Source organism: Toxorhynchites rutilus, chromosome 2, assembly GCF_029784135.1.
Source record: "Toxorhynchites rutilus septentrionalis strain SRP chromosome 2, ASM2978413v1, whole genome shotgun sequence".
NCBI classification, from domain to species: domain Eukaryota; kingdom Metazoa; phylum Arthropoda; class Insecta; order Diptera; family Culicidae; genus Toxorhynchites; species Toxorhynchites rutilus.
In genome coordinates, this window is record NC_073745.1 from 330,244,955 (window position 1) to 330,271,995 (window position 27,041).

The following is a 27,041-nucleotide window of genomic DNA, read 5'->3' on the forward strand; positions in this document are numbered from 1 at the left end:
AGGTGATGCTGTGGCTGACAATCAGCGATAACGCGAGTACGAAGTGCCTGCCGGAAGTTGCGTCGTTCATCAAGAAATACCATAAGGGCGAAGACGCGGTGTTCTGGACGGATCTGGCGTCGGCCCACTACTCGAAGAGATGGAGATGGATCGGCTGAATATTGATGTGGTACCCAAGTCGGCGAATCCACCCAATGTCCCCCAGCTGCGTCCCATCGGGAATTTCTGGGCAAATCTGTAGCGTAAGATTTACTCCGAAAACTGAGAAGGAATTGATAAATAAAACGAAGAAAGAACTTAAAAACACCCAACACGCATGTTTTCGTCCTCCATGGCATAAATTCCGGTTAACTGCCAGAAGGCTGCTCGCAAAGGCTAGATTTTTTTTGCAAATAAGCTAACATAATTACCTTCCATGAGAAATTGATCAAACTCAATTATCTGTTTTAGTTTGTTTCATCACCATCCGAAAAATGTCCATTTTTTTAATACAAACGTTACTGTATTTTTATCGCTGTCAGTTTTTTGAAAACTGAAAAAAAATGGCGTCACCCAAAAAGCAACGTGGCGTGCACAAGCACCTGGAAAATCCTTAACTCTCTCACGGACATTGGAAAACAACTCGGAATAGTGCAGTCAACGAAACTCTACGAAACTCTGAGCATCGAACGGAAGGAGAAATGCGGTCAGAATTGATGCTCTCTTAGTCACCAAAATCACAAGCGTGTCGTGAAAGAGTTTAAACGGAATGGTTCGGTCAGGGATGTGGCGAAAAGGATAAATCTGTCCAAGTCTTTCGTTAAGAGATTCAAGGACCGGTATGGAATGCATACGTACAAAGTGCAGAGGGCTACAAATCGTGACGAACGGCAAAATACAGTGGGAAAGTCACGGGCCCGGAAACTGTGCATCCAGATGCCGACGAAGCCTCATTCGGCCTGATTCTACGCGGCGTGTGAGGTGAGATGACAATTGTCACATCACCATCACGCAACTCTCCTCACTCTATTCCTACAGTCGTTTCGGATGCCGTGAGAGGTTCATTTGATGTATGTGAGAGGATGAACAGCAAGTGACAAGGCGTTCATTCTGCTGGTTGCCAAATCTGATCAAAGATGCCACATTCGCACATGTGTTCACGAATTTGCAGACATTTAACTTTTATCACAACCTTTTATTCCTGCTGCAGGCTATTTAAAATAGTGACAAAACATTATTGATTCCATATGATAAACGAAGCTGGTCAGTATGTCAGACATTAGCACATATTTACAAATATTTCAAATTTTTATCGCATATATTTGAGAAAAAACATCTGGCATCCCAGAATTTTATTTGTTTCGCTCCGTATCTATAGATCTGATTTAATCTGGCCTGTTGTTAGTGTATCAGGACATTCTGCCGAATTTGCAAGTATTTGATTTAGATTTGGTGAAACAGTTGATTGCATCCTGTAAAGTTTAGCATTTTTGTTTGTTTTGGTCGTAGTTGCTGCTGCTCTCTGCACTCTCAGTGTTAAATTGTTGCTCTGGCTCCGGCTCGGGCATATACCACGGCTTCTGAAATGGATATGCAGTTCGGTGACGATGACTCGCGGATAGATAGATGAAACACAAGATCCATGTGATAGATACATTTTAGAGAAAATAAATAGATTTCATGAAATGAAAATAATTTCGGTGTGCTTATTCGTCCAATTGAGGAATAACAGACTCACTACCGCTTTCACAACAAAAAAAAACAAACTACTTGCAATTTGTCTCTCGTACTGTGAAAATTGAAAATAAATTGAATTTATTGATACATATAATACCATTACTATCGATTCTATACGACCCAAAAAACACTTATTATTCCTCTTCAATTTTTCATTTGTTTTCATGCACTGTCGACACCTCAAGACATGTCGACGATTGTGACCTAGAAATCCCAGTTCATGTGACAATCGTCACGTATATTTGAGAGCGGGAATAAAGTGAGAGTTCATTCAAGTGAGATTTCTCACGGCATACGCCTGGTGGAATCGCGTGACATAAGTGACAATTGTCATCTCACCTCACACGCCACGCAGAATAAGGCCGATTGTCTCATCATGGATGATAAGACAATGGTGGTGGACTTACGGATGTTCTTGATGTTCCGGAGGGAGCAAGGAAGAAGAAACTTTCAAAGTTTGCCAAAAAATACATTATTTGGCAAGCGATTTGCTCAGGTGGCAAACAGAGTTCGCCGTTCGTGACTACCGGGTCTTTAAACAGGCACATCTACCTCAAGGAGTGTCTACAGAAGCGTCTGCTTCCTCTGTTGAAGCAACACAGGGACCCTACGATCTTCTGGCCGGATCTAGCTTCATGCTACTATTTGAAGGATGTCCTGGAGTGGTACAAAGCCAACGGGATCACCCATTAACACGTGCTGTATTCCCCACGATAGATATGCGTGCTCCAGGTCCTATTAGTCACAACATGTTTTCTTATGTGCTACATCAATCAAATAGGAGGTCTTCGTAGCCACATTGGTTGCGCGTTCGTTTAGTAAGCGATCTATCGTGAGTTCAAAACTCAGTTCCCTCATATACCATCTTTGTATTGTTACAGAATAACTACGTCCACGCAACAATCATCAGCGATGGAAATCGATCCATGGTCGAAATACGATCGATTCATACATACAACTGCTCTGCTTTGCAAGAAACATCGGGCTGCTGTTCTATTAATAACTCAATAATGATCATATCATCTGTCTCCGCTGTTCGGTGGTCTAACTGGAACAAAAGGAATACTCTTACGCCGAAAAATAGCTACTGTGTAATGTTCTGTTTATAGATATGATAAACATATGACATGTACACGATTAAAATTATGCTCTGTTACAGCTAAATGCTGATGAGCCTAAAAAAACTAATGGGATAATAAAAATCAATCAAATTTCCTCTTCTCACTGTAGGTTCAACAAAAGAGCACAATGATTTGCCAAATTGTCCCCAGGGGCAAGTAAATTAATTTTAGTGCTCAGAACCGACTGTAGCGAACGATTTCCTTGGTATGCTTCAAGCATTTGCCGGAAGGACACGATCGGAAATGTTACTCCCAAACTTATGCGGCTCACGTTTTGCCGCTGTTCATCATTTTTGGCGGGTGTGTTTATCATTAAGTTATCGTGTTATCTCGAGGCGATTGTGGGATTTTGATTGGAAGCTAATCATAACGATGAAATTAACAATAAAAGACAGGAAAAATGTGATATAGGATAACAATTTCACTTGCATTGGTAATAATAAGTCTCATAGAAACTTTTATTGTTCATAGTAGTAGGTATCATATATCGATTCAATAAGTTATTGGATCTATAATTAAAGATTACTTTTTGTTTCTCAAAACATGTTGAATGGCATTTCCTGTGTGTCTGCGTGTAATTTTTCAACGACAACGGTTTACTTCTCAACCACTATTTCGCATTTTATTCGCCTCAAAAGAAGGTTGATATCCTATAATCGTGCCGAACTTATGAACTAGTTATTGGACTTTTTTCATTAAAATGGTTCATATCATCTAAATTTAGTGAAGATCCATACGTAAAATACGGGAATGGAAGGGCGGCTTTATACACATTGTACAATACGAACGAACGAACGAACGAAGGCAACACAAAACAGTGGCCGTCTTATTGGATAATTTGTGGTAAAAAAAAACAAGAAAAAACCAGTCTGTGTAATCTGAAGGCCGTTAATATCGCACTTACTCTTAACATGGTTGTAAAAAATGGACGTCCTCTGCTTAATCCTTCTTTTTGTTGTTATTTTTTAATTGTAGTTTTTGTCGTAATAACTTTGCATAAGAACTTGATTTGGAGATATTTACTAATATCGAATCATCGCAAAATGGGTTGCACGTGGAATATTTTCTCGACTTTTGGACGCCACATTTTGAATAAAAAACCTTCTAGTCTTCGTGATGTTTGAACGTTTGCGCAAACCAAATGAAAGCTAGAATTTGCTCCTATAGTGAGTGTAAGTAGGGATCTAAAACAACTTTTGGCTGGCGGGAAATGACGTGTGTAGTTTGTGTTCTCATTAGACAGTAGAGATGCTTTTCTCAAAATCCGAGAAAAGGTCCTATCAGTGGGCTCCACAGGTGTTTTGAGCCTTGACGGAAATAAGCAGGCGTTTGGAGTGCCTAAAACGAATTTTGATTGTGCCTCTATTGAACGTCATGAAAGTCGAGAAAATACAAACCGAACCGACGACGCGGAAGCTTGTGTTGAGTTTTCAATTGACGATTGTACGATAAAACACCAAAAAATGCAACTAGGTCTCATTTACTTAAGTGGTATGTTGTATTGAAAAAGGACGTGTCGACTAACTGGTGGTGTTAAAATTGCCGAGCTTGTGGAAAGTCGGTAAAATTTATCTATTTCAACTGCTATCAAGGTCTGGAACTTCTAACATCTACTTAGGACACTACCAGGGAAACGTTGAAACACTAAATTCCTGCTCTTTTTTTTTATTTCTATGTTCACGCTAAGTGTCTTCCTATGGAACTATCTGAATTTGGTTAGCTAGGGTTGTAAATTGGAAATAATTTATTTGTCTCTACTAAGATTTTGATCACAATACTTTTCATGCGCGGTCACGACTACAACTAAACACATAAGTGTAAGAACTCACCATCCAGTATTCTCAACTCACACTTAATGGTACACAATTTATCTCGACATCGGGACAAGAAAACAATAACCTAGCATACGATTACCTCTCACGCGTCGCGCTTATGCTGTCGAGTCGATAAAGTCGGGTTGGTTCAGCTGCAGTCCGGCTACAGCGGAACCGCTCCCATTGGCCACGACGACGACCCCCAAGCCGTTGGGGCTAGTCTGATTCGCATTCATATCAATACCAGTACCATTCTGACGGCCCACATGGGTCGGCAGAGACACCAGTGGAATTGCCTGAAAGTTCGTTTCCTCTAGGTCACGCTGTAGCTGCTTCAAGGCCGGCGTTTGTTGTACCAACGATTGTACGCTGTGAAGGGTCTGCGAATGAGATAGGTTTGATGTGAGTAATGATTTGTGTTTGTGCACCGGATGGAAGTGGTTCAAGTTACGTGCTTGCTTTTCCGACTGATTTTTCATGCAGCATGCAGCAGGAGGTGAATTTTGCGTCGACAACTTTACGGGAGATGTTAGGGGATACCGTGACGTTTGACTTTTTTTGAAATTCTATTTATATTTTGGGCAAAGGTGATCGTTGCATGAATGAACAGTTATGAATGAACCACATGGACAAAAAAATGGTTATGTATATGTTAATGACTGATGACTGAGTGTTACAATGCAAATCTTAAGCGCACTTTTGGCAATAACTTGTACGATTTTTCGTTTTTCTCAATACATCAACTTGCACGGCCATCCTCTCTAGATTCGTTGTCTAAATTTTAGTTATATTTATATTGTTCAAATCTCTCCACTATCCCCAAATTTTCTGGGATAGATGAATCAACAATGTTATTCACTTGATGAATATTTTTATCCACCAATAACTATTGTTCAAGCCGTTCTCCACGAATAATTTGTGTCAATGTATTATCAAACGCAACCTGCGAAAAAACTAGCCGAACGAGGCGAGGGTGAACGGTAGCCATGGAACCATTTTTCATTTTTCATTGTGCTTCCAACGCGTATAGTTGTTATTTCATACAATCAAATAAACGAAATGTAATTTAGTAAAATGGTTGACTGCCATGTCAGTCACTGGTCACAGACAGTATAACATATGATAATAAAGCTTACAAATATAAGCATATAAGCTTATAAGCAATACCTTCCACTACGATAAGAAACGATGGCCCTAATACGTTCAAAAATTTCCATAGAGTCGCCATAAAACCGGGGCACTAAACGTGTTAACCAGAAATGAAAATCTATTTTTACCGATACGCGATTCAGTAGAAACAAATCAAGGGCAAATGTCAACGAGAAAAAATAGAGCCAACTCGCAAAATAAGGAACTTATTTTGGTCCAATCGAACCGGTTGGAGGGCAGTGGAATGCTTCTCTGACTGCTCCGGATTTAGAAGGAAAAAGTGGTTCTGAGCTCCTAAATAGTCGAGAATTTGTTGGTTATATATTTATATATAAAAGAGACTTTTTCCAACGTACGTATAACTCATCATCACGGGGGAACGGCTGATCAGATCTACGTCGTCCATATATTTTGTGAGTTTATCTTCACCCAAATTACAATGATAGAGTACTTTGGAAAATATTTGAGATGATTAGAAAAATTCGAAAAAATTTACTATATATATAAGAAGGATATTTAAAAAAAAAGGGAAAATTCGAATATAAGAGGTACGCATATGTATGTTTCGCTGTGAAAATCATCATTCAGATCAATTTTACAGATCTGAACGATAACATACAAACCCTCTTGAAATATATTCGTTATTTTTTCCAACCAAAATATTCTCTAGGAATACATTATTTGGCAGAACAACGTTTACCGGGTCAGCTAGTATGTTATATAACCGCAAAGTGGACGTAGGACTATTGATGGCTTAGTAATTATTTGTTTGAAGTCGCATCTGAATCAATTTTCAATGAGTGAATGGATAGTTTTCAAAATGCTGAATTTTTTTTTTATTGTGTGAGTGGAAGAATGAATTATTACATTCTATTATATATATATATCTGCTATGATTTACCAAGGCGCTTTGATTATGTGTCCGTGTTCGGGAACACATTCCGATTAGGACAAATGCAAGCATTAGTAATGTTAGCATCCCGAACTTTTGCAAATCTTCTGTTAATTTCGATCTTTCTATGAAGGAAGGAATTCGAGAAATTTCAGATCATCTTCGATCGTCGATAACACCTCGAATTTTTGGTTCGAAATATAGCCACATAAATTATTCAAGAATGTTTTCACCTTACAATCTGATCAGTATTTTATTTTCTCGGATAGTCTCAGCAGTATCCAGGCCATTCACTCCTTGAAATAACAGACGCGAGGATCATCAAATTAGGGATTCATTGAATATTCTTGTTGATAAAAGCTTTCTAACCACTTTCATTTGGATTCCTTCCCATTGCGCCTTTCCTGGTAATAAGAAGCCGGATTCACTAGCAAAGATGGGTAATACGCAAGGCACAGTTTTTAATAAACAAATGGTGTACCGGGAATTCCTTACAATTTCCCTACCGCAGTCACTCACCAGTTGACGAAATCAATGGAACAGAGATGATCTTGGAAGATGGCTGTACTCTGTTATTCTCAAAGATTTGAGGTTTTAGAATTTTGTAATGAAATAATCAAACTGATTGTCGGTTCAGAGGCTCGAGAAGCACACTAACGCATGCCAGTCCGAACTAGTCGTGATCCACATATATATCTCCCTTAGTAGCGCTAATGTTATTATTCAGGCCGCTTCTCTCACTCCCACTGACCCATTCTTTCTTCCTTTCCTATTGCATAATCAGAACTTAGTACCCATCAAGATTTTGCGTCCGATCACCACAGATGCAAGCATCGTCAATGAATTAGATTGCAATTTTTGCAATTTTTGAGATATTGAAACAAGTTTTCGGGTCAACAAGTAATAAGCATATAAGTCATTACAATTTTATCATTTGAATGAAGTCGTTATCATACCATTCCGTTCAGACAGTAAAGAGGTATGTAAGGCTCTCGCTTTCGAAATTTTAAACTTACACCTCAGTATAACAATGAATAACGTAGCCCTACGTCAAAAAACTGATGGCGTGAGCACCATAGCCGCCATCGAGCGATGTGCTAAAGCGATGTTTTATGAAGTAAATTTATGATGTGCGGTCCCCTTTTTGGAAAGTGACTCATCGATTGAAGAAAGATAACTAATCGAGCAATTAAGTGCCTCAACTTCTTCTTCTTCTTCAATGGCACTAACGTTCCTAGAGGAACTTCGCCGTCTCAACGTAGTATTACTTGCGTCATTTTTATTAGTACTTAGTTGAGATTTCTATGCCAAATAACACGCCTTGCAATGCGTTCTGAGTGGCAAGCTCTAGAATACGCGTGATCACAGTGCAAGTCGGAGGAAATTTCTTTGACGTGGGAGGCGATCTGGCGTAGTGGTAACATCCATGCCTCTCACGCTGAAGGTCACGAGTTCAATTCTCACTCTCGACATTCTTCCAAAATGGAAGTAAAAGTGACGAACCAGCCAAATGAGTTGAAAATCACTATAATACAGATAAAAAAAAAAAAAAAAATTCTTTGACGAAAAATTCCCCCGACCAGAACGGGAATCGAACCCGAACACCCGGCATGTTAGTTATGACGCTAACCACTCGGCCACGGGAGCACAAGTGCCTCAACTAAGTGAAGTTGATTGAAGATTCTCTATTAAATGAAGTTAATTATTACCAAACTGGCGTTCTGGTGAATCCGCTGTAACCGATGTCAGGCATTAGGCTTGGCTTGAAGTGGCTCCGCAGTGCTGTTTAGGAAGAGTATTATGTTAAGAAGAGTATCGATTTGCCCTCCTGTTTTGAGCATAGACTTGGTTGTTTTCACAACCATCGTCAAATAGCATGTCGGAAAGTACTGTTTCAATGCTGCAGTAAACCGAAAAACCTGTATTGGTTCTGCACGTGGGCAGTCTCATCAGGATTCCTCTACTCTCTTAAGCAAGGAGGAAAAGAAGAAGCTGAAGTTAACGGAAAAGTTGGTCTCCAGGTCTCCATGGAGAATGTGCAAAGAGTTGTCCGCCGTCGTGGCGCAGCTGAAAATAAGAAGACTCGTATTCTGAATATAATTCGCCCAAATGAAGAGGAAGTAATCAAGCTAACGGAAGCTGAGATTAAGGTATACCTGGAGAAGTTGGAGGCAGCGCATAGGAAATCCTAAGTTCCTGAAGCGAGACTTCAATGGAATAGGAGATGATTCCGTGGTTCAACTGCAAATCGCAGCGTTGCACAACAATGTACGTTACACATGAGGGTCAACTATAAACCACGGCGAACTACCCAACTACGACGAGATGCTTAAGGGTCGACGACAGAAACCAATAGTCCTCGATTTTCAGGAAATCCGTGTCTGCAGCCACCATCCTGTAGTCCAATACAAGAATTTTCAAGCGAAGGTAAAATGTCTTGTGACTGGCAAGTGGCCACCAGACCTATCTTTGAAAGAGTCAGTAAGCGAGTTAGGGGATTCCAGTACACTTACGTTAACATGGTTCTATATACTAGACCAATTTTCAACCGGTGGGGAATTCCCCCCTAGTGCGGAATTTGGTCATTAAAAGGGGAAAATTGTGCAGTGGAATATTGTACATTTACTTCGCTTTGAAGATGGCAATGATTTACAAAAATTTCACAAAATCTTATTGAATACTCTAAAATTTGCGATCCTTGGCGAACATTTCCAAATCTGAAATGTAATGTTCAATTGAACACATTCGCAATGTTTGGAAGACTTTCGTCAGTGATGGTGATGGAACAGACGACGAAACAGTATAGAAAACCATAAATAAGGAACTTGTACTGCATTTGTCAAGACTTTTTACAGCAAGTTAAGCTTGAAACATATTTTCCTTATATCAAAGAACAGGATCTGGACATGATTTGAAATTCCTTCCGACTGACGGTAATGAAAGTATCGGATCAATTTCAGAACAACTAACTTGACAAACTTTATATACCTTTTTTGCAATCAGATACAAGTATAAAATAAAATTTGTTGCAAGTATAACTTGAAAACCGTTTGTATTATTTCATTATTTTACTGATATGCTACAAACTTTTTTATAAAATACTGATTGGGGGTGGTTCCACTGGGATTAATTTTCGTAAAGGGGGGAAGCATCCAGATATATGGAAGCTGTACCAAGACTTTAAGGACAAGTACGAAAGTTTTGAACACTTCAAAGAAGTGAATGTCATCAAGGATCTCACAGGTATCATTAAATGATATTTACCTCATCATGCGGTTCTGCGGCATTCGAATAGAACTATTAAGTGTCGTGTTATATTCGATGCGTCTGCTAAGGTATCTAGTCAGTCCCTCAACTATATTATGAAGATTGCCAGCAGCCGAAATGATCTGCAGTTTATATGTTCGGTTTCGTTTTCCTTTTAATAACTACTGACTTGGCAAAATTTACGGACAGATTCTCGTCGATCAACGCCATACGCCGCTATTACGTGTATTCTGGAGGAATATTCCTTATGATCCGCTTCGTGTCCTAGAACTTACAACAGTAAACTATTGGGCTCCGTAAATCCTTAGGGTCCAACAAACTCCGACCCCGTACGAAGTGTACCATGTACAAATCCTTAATTGGACCGGTTGTTCTCTATGGGCACGAAGCATGGACGATGCTTGAAGAGGAGTCACTCGTTGTTACAGTGGTGTACAGGAAAACGGAGTATGAAGAAGACGAATGAACTACGAACTGGTGCAACTCTATGGCGAACCCAGCATCCAGAAAGTCGCCAAGGCTGGACGAATGCGATGATGCCCTGCAAGATTGCCGAACAACAATGCTGTGAATCAGATCCAATCTCTTTGAGGGATGTAGCATCATTGTAAATAAATATATTATTGTGATAAAAAAAAATCGTTCCGAAAACTGTGTTGACCATTCCAGAAAGGAGCATCTAGCAGCGCTTTTTTACACAGGTTGATGAAGAAATTATTGGCTGCATTAACACTGCCCTTCAAGACATTTCTTTGTGGTCAGACAATCAGGTGGTGCTAGTTTGTCTCAACAAAAACCCGGAACGCATGACAGTGTTTGAACGAAACCTGGTTAGTGAGATAAACTCTACCGGTACGCAATTTAAGCGGAAATACGTGAATACACTGGAAAATTCACCCGATGTTGTGTCGCGCGTCGCAATTTGTTGACGTTCTTAAGAACAACGATCTTTGGTGGAACGGCTCTTTATTTCTGCGCAGTGAGGAATATCAATAAAAATGAAACTGTTCAACGCTTGATTGAGACAGTACGCCGTGAGAACCTTCACATTCGACCATCTGCTCTGCTGATCCAAATCCGTCGAAAATTTTGGATTTTAGGAGCCCGTTCGCAAGATATTTGCGTACGGTGTTTCAGACTGGAGGTGTGCAAGTCAACACACGTGGGATCTTCTCATTGCAAGGTGCGATAAGGCTCCGGCTTCCGAAAAGGTTGGCGTTGATTTCGCGGGTCCAATAGACAGGAAGAAGGCTACACATGTGAAGGGATACGTGTGCGTCTTCGTTTGCATGGTCACTAAAGGCTTTCATCTGGAGATAGTAGAAGATCTATCAGCCGATGAGATTATAGCTGCGTTTCCCTGACGAGCAATTCGGATTCAGGAATGGTAGATCGACAATCCATCAGCTGGTTAGGGTAACAAACACCATTAGGCGGAACAAATCAGTCGCCAAAACAACAGCAATGGCATTGTTGGATGTCGAAAAGGCATTCGACAATGTCTGGCATGATGGTCTGGTTTTTAAGCTGCATCAGCGACATTTTCCAGTGTTCCTGATGTTTCATGTTTCTTTGTTTTTAAGAGGCTTTAAACTTTGCAGTTCATTCGCCTCCAATATGTTCCTGATTAAACTAATCAGGAACTACCTTTCAGATAGAACATTCAGGGTCTCGCTGAATAATATTTGTTCAGATGAATTGAATATCATTGCAGGGGTGCCCCAAGGCAGCATCCTGGGTCCTTTGCTATTTAATATATATACGTCAGATATTCCTCCCTTACCAGGCGATGGCCAGTTGTCTCTGTTCGCAGATGATACGGCCATTGTCTATAAGGGACGAATAACACGTGCTCTGACAGCAAAACTTCAGCGGGGCCTTGATGTCCTGTCTGAGTATTATAACACCTGGAAGATTCGCGTGAATGCGGCTAAAACCCAGACCATTATATTTCCATATTGTAAATCCCCACGACTTGTTCCGCCTGATGACCTCAGGATCAGCTTGGGAAACAATGCCTTGGATTGGTCAAACGAGGTAACTTATCTTGGTGTCACCTTAGACAGCAAGCTGTTATTCAGACAACATATTGATAAAATCGTGACTAAGTGTGGTATAATGATAAGATCATTATACCCACTCATAAATAGAAAGTCCACTCTGTGTCTGAGTAACAAACTTGCTGTCTACAAACAAATCATTTATCCGGTGATTGAGTATGGTATGCCGATCTGGAGCAGCTGCGCCCAGTCGCATCAGCTTAAGCTCCAGCGAATCCAAAACAAACTCCTTAGAATGATACTCAACCTTCCTCCCTGGACAAGAACATCAGAGGTCCATGATCTGGCTGGGATTGAAACACTGGAAAGTAGATTCGCCACCAAATTAAATAAGTTTCGAGAAGACTGCTTGCACTCTGAACATACTATTATCAACAACCTTTATAGGTAATGAGACTAGGTTAAGTAGGATATTAAATTTTATGTAGGTTATCAAATTTATATTTAAATCAACAAAACTACTCAGTAGTGTAATGAAAACAAAAAAATATGCGATGTGCTTAACTTACAACTAATTTCCAATCTAACAGTACCAGAGTTGAAAAGCAAACAAGCTGCATCACTTACAATGTAAAAAGAAAATATATATATATATATAGATAGTTCTAAATGTTTATAAATAAAATGAATTTAATGCAAAAAAAAAATAAATTATAGCTGCGATTCGAGGGTACTCGCACTCAACTATACGAACTGTATCAGGATGTTCGAGCCGTTCGCCACTTATAATTTCTGTCAGTGTATCAAGAATCTGCTGGTATTAACGATGTGTTAAGCCGGGTTCAGACGGTGCGAGCAAGCATACGAGTCGGTCTAGTCAGTTACTGCAGTGCAGCTACTCACACCGTGTGAACACATCATGCCAGTTATTGTCATGTGTGATCCGGCGTGCGAGCTACTTCAAAGTTTTTTGAATTTACTCGCACTCGCATGCTTCAAAACGTCAAAAACAGAATTTAGCGTTCGAATCAGGGATGCCAAATGTAAAGAAATGTCTCTATTTTTAAGATATTTGAAAATATGCGAAGATATTTATAGACTTGAAAATTATTGGAAAAACAAATAAAACCCTCATAGTTTCTTAACGAAATCATTGTTATTCTGTTTTGCACGCTGGCGGGGCACGCTTTCTTTTTGAGATAGTTTTCTGGAGAATGTCTAATATAGAATCATTATCAGGCACAATTTTCATTCAAAATTCACTCACAACTTGCGAAAAAAAGTAAGGTTCTAAGAAACAGAATACATATTCGATTTAAAAAAGTACATTTTCATTCATTATTTTAATTTTTGACGCGTGTGAATAAAATTTTAAAAAGTCTTCTAGACTATCATTTAAAGCATCACATACTTCCGGAATTATCTTAGCTATGGATGCTTTCGAGATTCTAAAAAATATCGACAACAATCTGAACAATATTCCAGAAGAAAGGCATATCAATGTCATTTATATTATCACTCTTGCAGGTACAGCATCCTTCATGAGTGTATCTTGGCGTTGTATTTGTGGAGCAATTAAATTCAACAGTTTTTCCACTTGTTCAGGTGTTATTCTCAACACTGCTCTGTAATCTCTATAAAATTGTGTAATGATACATTCAACTGAAAACCTAAGATGAAAACTACCAATAAAGAAGTCGATTTCGGACCAATCATTTGACAAATTCGGACCTGATTGCTGTTTCTGACTATTTGATGGACATTTGAAAAATCGCCTGGCATCCCAGGTAAACCCGTGCCGTAGTATCTAGTTTCTCGCCAGCAGCTCACACTATGTGAACGGACAAGGCGAGTCAACCAATTGTCAAGCGAGTCCACCGGGTCAGTAGCTGCTCATTGTCAAGTCAGCTACTAGCAACGTATAAATGGGCCTTTACACGAAGCACCATCGTGACAGCGAGAAAACTGCAGCCGCACGAGGCGAGGATGAATGGAAGCCATATTTTTCATTCTTCACCATGCGTCCGACGTTGTTATTTCGTACAATCAAATGAACCCAAATGTCATTTAGTGAAATAGAGTTATTCGCCAGAAAAGAAATTTGTTTCCTTCCTATGTGCGATTGCGTAAAACCAAATTAAATAAATTGAAAAATACTAACGTGAAAAATTGCAGTCTACTCCTAAATTAAGGAACAACTATGAATTGCAGCCTTTTTGTTTTCAGAAGGGAGTTTTTGTTGATTAGATATTAATTAGAATTGACGAGCTAATTTCAACTGACAAATTTTTCACGACAATTTATGACTTCAATTCAAAGCGTAGTTTTATTATTTTGTAGATAAGACGGGGGTCAAGAATTACGATGAATCCCCAACAACGGTTTGCAGGCTGGAAACGAATAATGTATGCCAAAGGCCCATCTTGAATTAATGTATTATTAGTGCCCACTCTTCGATATCCCCTCATTAATTGTGCAGATGGTTGATTGTTGTTATTATCCCATTTTTATGTATATCGCTAATGCGATATAAATAAAAATGGGATGAAAAACAATAAAGACGTGAGACAATTGTTTCTAAATGGGAATTCATGCAGACGAAATACAGAGTAGACACTAGCTGTTTGAAATCGAATATATTAATCTCTTTTATTGTCTATAGATAAAGCTGGTAAGTAAGGAACTTTTGTGATTATTACATGAGTATAAAGATATAGATTAGTAACCACCCTCAGCAATTACTTACAATTAGAATGTTAATAGCAACAGTGGATGAGATTTTCTCTCTCCCTCAATGCTTGTGTCGTTAACAATGTTGTTTTAAATATTCCCAAAAACAAACATGTTACAAAGTCACTTTTAAGCATAAATCTAAGATTGAAAAAAAAACTCAACAACGACAACAACAACAACAACAACAACAACGGTAGGACTAATATATGTGTTTTTTTCCCGTCAATTAAACAGCTTGTGCACTAGCAACTTTTCTACGGTTTTAGATAGCTTCGCACTTACTTCTAGCGCTCGATCGATCGCTTCGTACTGTCGCTTGGCTTCGTTCAGTGCCTGATGCCAGCTTGCGCCACTACCGGTGCCCGTCGTCGTTAGTGATTGCAACAGCTGCTCTTTCTCATACAGTCGGGCTTTCAGCCTGGGAATCTAACAATTACTCGAATCGTTTGAAACTTGTCCTCAATTCTCAGAGATTGGAGTCAGCAGATGCCACACTTACCTCGTTGCACGCCTGCACTACGTGCTGAATCAGTTCCCTCTCCGGGATCGAATCGTTTTCGTTCCACAATTTCAGCGCACTGATGATATCCTCCCGGTTGATCACCAGTCCGGTGCTGTTGCTTTTCTGGTTGTTGTTGTTGTTGCTACAGAGAGTGCTCAGCTGACAGATGTCCTCGTTGAGTTTCTGTAAATTCCACAAACACAAAATTTAGATGAATGAATCGCGTTTAGACTCTAAGATCGAGCTTACGTCTATTTCCTTCCTATGACTTTGCAGCTCCGATCTGCTCTTGGCAAGTTCGTTACCACGCATGAGCAGCTGATGCGAAGAGTCCTTGAGATCATCTCTCAATTTTTGGTTCAGTTCTTCGTATTCCTTCACCCGGTCCTGGATTTCTTCGTTGGTTAGAGCCAGCCTATTTCTGAGGGATTAAATATATGTTCAATATAGTAATGCTAGTATATGTTTTATCAGGCTATTCAATAGCTTTGTCGTTCGATGAAGGATAGCGTTGTTAGGTTCGTCGTTTGATTTTTTCTAAACATGGAACAACTTTTTTTAAGCTTTGTGTAGATTCGTCAACCCATTCGAAAATTGATATTGTACCTTCGTAATAAAATAACCGTTACCGCTTAAACAGATAGAAAAACTTATTCATAATTGAAAATACATTTGAATCCTATTGGCCAATCTGATTCACTATTGTTGCACACGATGTCATCAGAAGGGCAGACAAAGCCAATAATTTTCTGTGAGGGTGACCAGCCGTCTCTTTCTTCTTTCTTTCTATTCTAAAATCTGTAGATTGGAATTTCTAAGGCGGACTTTGGTTGCGCGAAAACAAGGTTGTTACAGAAGCAGAACCATATTTTAACAAATTTGCTCACATCAACATTTCCAGGCTTATCCGATGATCTTTTGGAAAGTCGTATGAAGTTAAAGTATACCCGTAGCGAAGGGGCCTGATCCGTTTAAGTGAATCGTCTTGGGAAGATGAACTTATGGAATTCAGTAATATTGCATCCTTCCCGGGGGGTGGGGGGCGCTGTCATACAAATGAAACACAAATTTCTGCATAACTCGAGAATTAATCAGGCAAACTAAATCAAATTTGGCATGTGAAGGTATTAGGCTGTAATAAATATTTTTACGGTGGTTAGACACTCCACCCCCTCTTTAAGGGGGGAGGGGGGGCTGCCATACAAATGAAAAACAAATTTTTGCATAACTCGAGAATTAATCAAGCAAATGGAATAATTATTTATTTTTTTTTTTTTAATTTGGCATGTGGAAGTTTTAGGGTATAATAAATGTTTCTATGGTGGTTAGACTCTCCACCCCCCTCTTTAAGAGGGGGGGGGGGGTGGTGGGTGTCCACATGAAATGCAAATTTCTGAATTACTCGAGAATTAATTGAGCAAATGAAACCAAATTTGGCATGTGGAGGTTTTAGGGTGGAATAAATGTTTTTACGGTACACATCAAATGCAAATTTCTGAATTACTCGAGAATTAGTTGAGCAAATGAGACCAAATTTGGCATGTGGAGGTTTTAGAGTGCAATAAATGTTTTTACGGTGGTTAGATACTCCTCCCCTGCCATTTGTATGGTGTCTGCCATACAAATGAAACACAAATTTCTGAATTACTCGAGAATTAATCAAGCAAACGAAACCAAATGTGGCATATGGAGGTTTTAAGATGCAATAGATATTTCTATGGTGGTTAGACACTCCTCCCGCTCTCTAAGGGTGGGCTGCCATACAAACGAAACACAAACTTCTGCATAACTCGAGAACTAATCAAGCACATTTTGGGATGTGAGGGTTTTTGGGTATGAGAAATGTATAATGGTATGACGCCCCTACCTCCTCTGGAACGGAGAGGGGGTCCCACAAAAATATTACACATATTTCAACCAAACATGACAATTGAAAATTTTCGGAAAACTCTAATGGAAAAAGGGAAAATTAGGAAAAATTACCATTCCCAATTCCCATATGTTCTACAATTACATAGTGACATGTGCTGTTAGTCCATTTGATGTTTGCGCTAGCGAAATTGATCTTTGTTCGAAACTGGAAATGGATTTTAATATGATGAAACGCTCTCCTGTATCTTCTTCTATCTATACCAAAAAAAGGATCACCGGATGTGTTGATAAGAGCAGAACTCGAGGAAGGAATTGTCCGATTTAGGGCTGTCTTTATTTTATCATATTTTCTGTATCAAACATTTATTCCATGTAACGGAGAAACATGTTATTTGCAAGTGGTTGAAAAATCTTGAACGAGAATTGTGTCTGAAAATAATATGATATTATAATGATGAGTTTTGGTAGAAGTACTAGGAATTTTATAGTAAAAGGTAAATTCAACGGAGTCGATTAGAAGACCAATCAACGAACAGTTCTGCGATTGGACCCATGAGCTTGCTCATAGTAAGAAAACGTGAATGTTTGAAGGTATTGATAACAAAAAACAAATTTTGGGCGGGACGAAGTTTGCGGGGTCAGCTAGTTGACAATATATTTGCTGAGAATATTATTTCCTTCTTTTTTTGTAGATTGGACACACAATACCATCCATCTAATCTTCCATTGCAGCTCCTGTTCCGTCTACCGCCGAATATATGACTATGCAACATAAGTCCCACCCATAGAGAGTGCATAGTCGCGAACAACTACAACAACAAAATCTATGTAGCGCGTTGGGTTCGACCACACTCAGCTTGTAGATCCATAATAGTACCCGCCAGTGGTAATTCTTTTTGAACAAGTGTAAAAAATCCTACAGTCCACGTTTAAAAACTATGGATGGGTTATACCTGTGATAAAACCGCAAGGTTGACGTAGGACTGCCGTTGGCTTAATAATCATTTATGTTTTTTTCAATTAGCAATAATAGCTCCTCGGATGTTCCTCATTGGGTACGACATCGCCGTTATGCAGAGCTATCTTTCGTATGTATTGATTAAATTGTTGATTAAACTAGTGAATGAATGAAACAATTTAAGAATTCAATTGCAAACAAATCCCAATATAGGTCAATTCATGCATTAAGGTAGAGGTTATCGCAGCAAAAGGTTATCAATATTTTGCCTAATCATCAAACGGTATGCGTAGAAGTTCAGTAAGCTGGCGACATGAAGGGATATGCAGTCTTGAATAACCGAGCCAAAGCGTTGCATTTGTACCCGCTTTTGTATAAAAGTATAAGATGTAAAAGTACTGCCGAGAGCTGCAATACCGATTTTCCCAACTTATTGGTTTCGGAATCTGTTTTGGGAAAACACATTCCTGTTTACAAAAATGCAAGCAAGTACAAAAGTACCCGCAGATTGCATCTCATTTGCAATGCCAATTTCCCCACGCTCCATGGTTTTGAAATCTGTGTTAGGGATACATTCCGATTTACAGAAATGCAAGCGAGTACAAAAGTACCCACAACTTGCATCTATTTCGCAATGTCGATTTCTCCAAGCTCCATGGTTTTGAAATCTATGTTATCGAAACATTCCGATTTGCAAAAGCGCAAGCGAGTACAAAAGTACCCGCTGTATCTATTTTGCAATGCCGATTTCCCCTGGCTCCATGGTTTTGAAGTCTGTGTTACGGGAACATCCATTCATTCCAACGATGGTACCTCAATCGTTGCGCAATCATAACTGAGTGGATTTCCGAGCGACACTCCCTTTAATACCGATTGGTGTGATTTCAATAGCCTGTTTTGAAAGCAGTTGTAAGGCTATTGGAACAAGTTTTTGGATCAAAAAGTAAGAAGCATAGAACGCGTAGACATTTTATCTTTCGAATGAGGTATTTATCATACCATTTCGTTCAGTTGTTCAGGAGCTATTAACGCTCGAAATCTCGTTCTCCCGCGTAACGCTTTCGTTTTCGTAACATTGCCCAGTATAGAAATGAAAGACGTAGTCCTACGTCAAAACAGACGAACGAGTATCAACAAGTGTCGATGGTTTTTGTCGTTCGAATTCAAATGAATTATTTGATTATTTTCAGCACTGATCAGGGTCGTTGCCCTAACGCTCATCGTCAACTACTTAACGTAAGTTGTAAGTTGAGGGGAATTCAATAATCAGTTATACACTCTCTCCAATGTGTAGTGCCCCCAACCAGTTCCTAATCTTTTCTCACATGCTGCGATGGTCTCTCTTTCTACGGAACTGAACGAGATGAGACTTGATAACTCTTTTCTTCTTTTTGGATTCAACCATCGTTTGCTAACCATGTGCTCAATACATGAATATATTACCGTTTAGCTATCAGAGCTCATTCTATAAATTTTCAGGTAAGGATTTCTAGGTTTTATTTTTTTTATTTTCAGGTAAGTAAGCAATATTCTGAGCACTTCGAATTTTCCATCTTGGATGCTCTCGAAGAGTATCATTTCATACGAGTTCTGTAATAAAAGGTTCTTTAAGTCAGGAAATGGATTCCTGGGATCAAGAAAATTCGTTACCATCCTAGATGAGAATTCCATTATATGAATCACTTTTAGCCTCTGTAATTGCTAAAAGGATCTAAAACAATTATTTTTTCAAAATTGAATGAACTACAACTTATTGTTCTGTATTTTTTTAGGAATCTGGTTTCAGATCAGTGGCGGAAAAAAAAACTCCGTTCGGTTTTCCTGTCAAATCGGCAAGTTTGTAAGAGCTGGTACCAACACTACACCCAAAATTAATTTTTTAGCACATGTTTTGGCATCTCGATTTATTACATTAAATGAGCTTAAAAATAACAGAAAATGTGCTACTCTCCCATACTCCCTTAATATTAGGCTGTCAAAAAGTCCTGCGATATTTTTTTTGAATTTTCATTTGTTCATAAAATTAGTTATAATCATCTGTTTTAAGTCAAATATGCGCCGTTTTGTTCGATGACTTGTTCCCAACGAGATGCCAACTTCATAATACCCCTGTTATAGAAGCTCGCTTCCTTATTGACAAAAAACTCGGATAGCCAATTTTCACAGGCCTCTTTTGTGGCTAACTTCTAACTACCTATCTCGTTCGCCATGAACAAAAACAGGTGGTAGTCACTTGGTGCAAGGTCCGGACTATACGGCGGATGCAAAAGAACCTCCCATCCGAGCTCCCGGAGCTTCTGGCGCGTCAGAGCTTTGCCACCGTCTGAGTCGCTTCAGCGGGCTTCGACCACGACCGTTTGCGCTTCACGTTGTCGTAAGTGACCCACTTTTCATCGCCAGTCACCATCCACTTCAGAAACGGGTCGATTTTGTTGCGATTCACATGCGTCGATACGGTCAAAGATGTTTTTTTTGCGTCAACGTGTGTGGCACCCATACATCGAGCTTCTTTGTGAATCCAAGCTTCTTCAAATGGTTAATAACGGTTTGATGACTTATCCCCAGCTCTTGGCCGATGCTACGGCTGCTACTATGCCGGTCTTTCTCGGCTAATTCAGCGATTTTGTCGCAATTTTCGACGACAGGCCTTCCGGAGCGTGGCGCATCTTCGACGACCTCTACACCAAAACGAAAACGTTGAAACCATCGTTGTGCGGTGGAAATGGAAACTTTATCGGGTCTATAAAATGCACAAATTTTATTGGCAGCTTGAGATGCATTTTTGCCTTTGTCATAGTAGTACTGTAAAATATGTCGGATTTTCTCTTTATTTTGCTCCATATTTGCGACACTATAACTTACGAACGACTTAACCAAACAAAACACTGTCAAGGACTATATATTATAGAACTACGCGCTTACAACGACACCTCGCGGAAATACCGCAGGACTTTTTTGACAGCCTAATATATATGCTATAGCAATACATGAGCAAGATGAGCGAGACACATTGCAAATAAGCACGCATTAAATCTTTTCGCATACTTTGCCTCATACACGGTCCAAAAGGATATATTAGGTGTACCGGTTACTCTTTGGTTTTACAACAGATGGCGTAACTTGATTATTATTCCAGTGAATCAAATTTCCAGACATTGCGCGTCTTTTTCAGTATATGTCAAGAAGTTGAAGCGTAAACAACATAGTTTTTAGAATATGTCAAATTTCGTACCAACGAGAGTGTTTTTGCGGGTAGTGTTACTTCATTATTTCAATATGAAGAAAAGAGCTACGGAAAATCATCGCTTTTTAGTGGAAGTTTATGGTAACCATGCTCCAACTGAGAGAACGTGTCAGACGTAGTTTGCACGGTTCAAAAGTGGTAATTTTGACTTGGAAGACGAAGAACCTTCCGGACCGCCAAAAACTCGCTTTACTCGATCAAGATCCATCACAAACGCAACATGAACTTGCAGATACATTTGGAGTAGCTCAGCAAACCATATCCATAACCATGCCATAAGCAATGGGAATGATCCGAAAGATAGGACATTGGGTGCCGCATGAATTGAAGCCACGAGACGTCGAACGCCGTTTTTTCACGTGCGAACAACTGCTCCAATGGCATAAAAAAAGGGTTTTTTGCATCGAACCGTTACTGGCGATGGAATGTGGGTCCATTACGACAATCCTAAACGCCGGGCAACGTATGGCCATACATCAACATCGACGGCCGCGCGGAATATTCACGACCAGAAGGTTATGATGTCTATTTGGTGGGGTGTGGGTGTGGGTGTGGTGTACTATGAGCTGCTAAACCCGAATGAAACCATTACGGGGGACTCCTACCGACGACAATTGATGTGTTTGAGTCGTGCACTGAAGGAAAAACGGCCACAATACGAGCAAAGACACGATAATGTTATTTTGCAGCACAACAATGCTCGGCCGCATGTCGCGAAACCGGTCGAAACATACTTGGACACGCTGAAATGGAAGGTTCTATCCTACCCGCCGTATTCTCCAGACATTGCTCCGTCCGATTACTATCTTTTTCAATCGATGCAACATGGTCACCAGCACTTCTCCAATTTTGATGAAGTCAAAAATTGTATCGATTCGTGGTTAGCCGATAAACCAGCCGATTATTTCCGCAAAGGGATACGTGAATTGCCAGAAAGATGGGAAAAATTTGTGATACTTCGAATATTAAATTTGTAACCAATTTTACAGCATAAAGCATATTTTTGGGAAAAAAACGAAGACACTTACCGGTACTCCTATTAGATTCACGTTTATGCTCTCCTTTTAAAATTTATTTTTTTAAATATTATCACGTAATATTTTCACGCATTCATGCAACAGCACCAGTGGCTATGTGGATAGTGTGATCGTGTAAAACAGCCTTGTATTCCAGCCGGCCTTAGTCCCAAGCTGATGTTCAGTCTGAGAGAAAGATATGTGTGCTCCTATACATACAAACATTTTAAAGCTATTGAAAAAATAAAAGCACCTTTGTTCATTTTACCCTTCAGCACACGAAGAAGCATTTTTAAGATTGAATAAAATCAATGGCTATGATTTGGAAACGCATGGTGGTGATTCTTTACGCATCTTCGATGTTGAGGTTGGTTACTCGATTCGCTCTCTTTACAAATCGAACACAGTCATGTGGCCTCTGACGTCTTCGGGTATTTGAGGTCAACAGTATTTTTATCCACTCTCGCAATAGTTCCCTCATAGCTTAAATGAAGAGAATTATTGCGTAACTTTTGAAAAAGACCTATCTGCTTTGATCGATTCTCTTCATTGGCTTTCTCTTTCGATAAGCACGGTCTTGCAGACAGACTTGACGCCAGTTTTGCCTCACATTTTGATAAACGAGGTTCCCTTGTCTTCGAACTCATCGGGAAATACTTGAGTTATTAACGAAAGAGAATGTCGATGACGAGAATCGATAAATGTAGATAAATCCTTTTCAAAAGTTACGCGAGAATTGTCATGCTCTTCTCTCAGGATATCTTTCCTTAAATCAGAGGGGACACAGATTTCGAAGAGTATTTTTGACCAGAAGAAACTTTCTCAACATACCGTTCTATAATCGGAAAACATTTAAAAATTCAGAATTGTTTTTGATACAAATGAAACACAAATTTCTGCATATTGAGAACAAGCAAATGGAGCCAAACTTGATATGTGAGGGTTTTTGGGTACGAGAAATGCTCCCATACTAACAAAACACAAATTTCTACACATCTCGAGAATTAATAGAGCAAAGGAACCGAAATTGGAATGTGAGGTCTAAAGTCCTGTTTGTATGATGGTTTGACACCCCTGCGTCCTCTGGAAGTGTTGTGGGACGAGAGTCCCATAAAAATATTACAAATATTAGGCTGGGGAAAAAAGTTATCCATTATTTTCTCGATAGCTGGCTTTAGTGATCAATAACTCGCGTAGTATCGATCATGCAATTTCAGGTATAGGCTCCTTGTAAAGGTGACATTCCACACTAAAAAAAATCTTTTGCTTCTTCTTCTTTCTTTGTTTTTAAGAGGCTTTAAACTTTGCAGTTCATTCGCCTCTATCTTTTGCTGTTTTTGTTTGTTCCATTCAGTTGTGAGTTACAGGGTGTTAACAATTGAGGTCTACAAAGAGAAAATTCGGTACATTTTATTCTTTTGCTTTTATAAATGCGGAAATGTAAGCCAGGCCGGTAAAGTTGCGAATGGCGTGTATGGTGTCGATACTGCAATAGTAAAATATGTGCAACTTACTTTATTTTCAAATTTTTTAAATTTTTTTTCAATAATTTTTTTTTTAAAATTGTTTTTATTTTATTTTTTATTTTAGTGCAATATACTAAATTAAGATCTCTACTGACAACAAATGGACCGTTTGAAGCTAGCAATCGACCAGAAACGATCAAAACTGGGTCTCACCGATATGGTCATAATCAGGATTATTATTTTTCCATTTTCTTTTCAGACAAGCTGCATGTCGAAATCGGGAGAATTAAAATTCATTTTTAATCAAATCAACGCACCGAAAAAAGACCCCCCTTATTAGCCTAATGGTTGCGCCTCCGCTACTAAGCGAACGATCGTGAGCTCATAATTCAGGATCATCAATCGATTGGGGTTTTTTCCTAGCTACTACATCCACACAATAATCATGTGATGGTGATCTTAGTCTCTCACTTCACATACGGTTTGCTACATCGGTTATTGGTGCTATAAATAACACAACAATGGAAGCCTCGAATTTTCGAGGAGTATTCTTACGTCGGAAAAAGACGACATTGTGTAATTTACAACACGTGTATCGATAAGATAAGAATACTCTTATGCCTAAATGTTTACTGTGTAATATACAACAAAATCATCGTAATATAAAAATGTACACGAATAAAATCGGCTCTGTTACAGCTGAATTGCTAAATGAGCCTAATAAAATAAACATATGGGATAAAAAACGCACCGAAAATTAACTCATTAAAGACAAGCTGTTCGTACAACAGCAACTTAGATAATTTTTCATGTTTTGGAAAGTAACCATATGGCAATGTTTTTTCACCAAATGGTGGATAAATGTATTAGCTACCACTTATCATCAATTTCATTCAATTCTATCGTTATATGGCAATAAATTCGATTTGAAGCAACTATGCGTAGAAGGTGTTTCATTAAAATAACTTAACAAATAGCAAAATCTAATAAAATACAGAAATATGTCAGTTTTCCTATAGTATTACTTTGATAAAAAAAAACCTATTATGATGTAAGAAAAAAAATTGATAAAACCTACACGAAAAAGAAATGCATATTTTGGCTAATTTCCAATTTTTTAAATTTTTCGTCATTTCGCGGAAAATGGAAGACTGGAAAAAAATATTTTTCGAACATTGGCGTTTCTTTAACGCCAATCGTCAAACAAATATTGGTAACAGTTTGTTTTTTTCTGAAGTCCATTGGGTCTCCATTGATCAATAAAATGTATTTAAAAATTTAAAATCGTATGTTTCTTATAGAACGACAAAACCCCGAACAAACTAGTATCACACTAAAACTCACTTGTGATTAATCAACTCCTGTATGCAGTGGTCATTATCCATCTGCACGATGCGTAGCACCTTCAGCAGCTTCGTGATCAGATTGTCCACATCGATCACCTGATCTACCAGTGATTGAGCGTTGCAGTACTCACAGATCGAAGGCATTTCGGCGATTGATGTCTCCCCACAGCAGCTGTTCTCTTCGTCCTCCAGCGACGACGAGTGGCTAGCCGTGGTGTTGTCCGCCCCAACGCTGGCTCGCTGCTCCGAGCTTCCACCACCACCACCACTACACGGCTGCCGGAAGCGGGGCGACCGTCCACTAGCCATAATACTCGACTGTAGTTCAATCTGCTGTCGATTGGCGATCGCCTGCGACAAATTGTCCAGCGATTCGTCGTGGGAGATCATCATGTTGGCTCCGCTCTCCATCGAGGAAGGCATTTCGATTTGGGAAATACGCGTCGAAGATGAGACCATGTTGTGGGAGTGGGAATCCGGCATCGTGACATCCTCCAGAACATTGTCCATCATGAGGCATGGCTCGGTTTCCGAGTCTAACATCTCAGTGGAGTCAGATTCTGAAACAAAAACCAATATCAAACATGAGACGAAACAGATAACAAAACAAAACAAGTACTCATACCATGACCACAAATCTCTTTCTTCTCCTTGGCGACAGCGGCAGCGGCAGCAGCAGCAGCAGCAGTGGAAGCGTTCGCTTTGAGAGCATCCGTTTTGCCGGTGGCATTTTTAATCGCACTAATCACAGCAGCGATGAACGAATGGCCCCGCTGAGGCGAGAGCGGGGCGTTGCTTTTGGAACATTTCTGGGATGAGTCCGGTGCGAGATGCTGTTGGCGGTGCAGCTGTGAATCGGGATATTTAACTCCGTGCTGTTCGAACTCCGGGCTGCCATCGCCACTGCTGCTGTGGGTATACGCTTCGTTGTGATAAATTACGTCCTGGAAAAGTAATGTTAACATATCAGAGCGGTCACCAGCGATATGACGGTGTATTCTTAGAAACCATTAAAACCATGCTTCTGTGAAGACTGCCGAGATTTGGTTAGTCCAAACTAAACTACTCACGCTCGAGGAAGATAATCTATATGTATGATTCAGGCTTGTGTTCTAGATGGCCATGCCCGAGAAGAGTTCTATTATGATCGCTACTACACAAATACAAAGACAGCAGATCTGAAGGGGGCAACAAGGAATTAGTTGCATTGTTGGGGGAAAGCAAAACAGGGTATGTAGAGCTATTTTGGACTCTCAACTGAAAATTCGTTGACAAACTTACCGCAGGACGCGCAACCTCTAGGACCGTGAGATTTAAGGTTAGGTGGTGGTGTGATGAAGGAAGGATTTCGCAAGTGTTTTTTTTTAATTGCACGTGAGTTTGATTAGTGAGGTATGAGATTCACAGATTAAAACGGAAGTGAAATCAAGAAGTAAAACAAGAAAGGTGATAATTAGTAGACGCCTTCACAGGGTATTCGAGCTAGCGAGCCTACGTTTATTGTTTTGCTACATGCTAGTTGAACTAACTTCAATCGAAAAGATATTTAAATAACATAAAGACGATTGTCACTATTTTGAGAGTTCAATTTGATCAAACACCAATCTCACAGAAAACAGTTCATTCATCGAGAGCAATAAGAGCAATAACCAATTGATGTTAGCTCATGATAACTACTTCAAGTTCACAAATGCTTTGAATGGAACGATTTGGACATCATGAAGATCATCATGAAGACATCAGAATAGTAAGAAGTAGAGCTTACGTTCGGTAGCATCATTGGAACGTATTGGAAACATTTAGAGTGAACTCAGGACTCTCGAATTGTAATTAAAAACGCTTCATGTCTTCATGGTTCTAGGGGATAACCCTAGCAAGATAAGTTTTTTTTTGCCATGGTTGACCAACAGAGTATCCAGAATCTAATACGAAATATTCCAAGAAA

General features: G+C 39.5%; 1 protein-coding gene and 1 pseudogene across 1 annotated transcript in view; both read right to left on the minus strand.

The window, feature by feature from the left end:
* Positions 1 to 3,267: 3,267 nt before the first annotated feature.
* The window catches only part of LOC129769112 (uncharacterized), a 159,841-nt gene continuing 136,067 nt past the window's right edge, over positions 3,268 to 27,041 (minus strand). Inside the window, exons 5-10 of the mRNA XM_055771151.1 lie at positions 25,722 to 26,040; positions 25,095 to 25,656; positions 15,444 to 15,615; positions 15,192 to 15,377; positions 14,975 to 15,118; positions 3,268 to 5,031 (exon numbers count right to left, since the gene is read on the minus strand). Coding sequence (XP_055627126.1) covers positions 4,768 to 5,031; positions 14,975 to 15,118; positions 15,192 to 15,377; positions 15,444 to 15,615; positions 25,095 to 25,656; positions 25,722 to 26,040 — 1,647 coding nt within the window. The 3' untranslated portion in view covers positions 3,268 to 4,767. The remainder of the gene's footprint in view (positions 5,032 to 14,974; positions 15,119 to 15,191; positions 15,378 to 15,443; positions 15,616 to 25,094; positions 25,657 to 25,721; positions 26,041 to 27,041) is intronic.
* Positions 17,959 to 18,147, minus strand: LOC129772412 (U4 spliceosomal RNA; annotated as a pseudogene).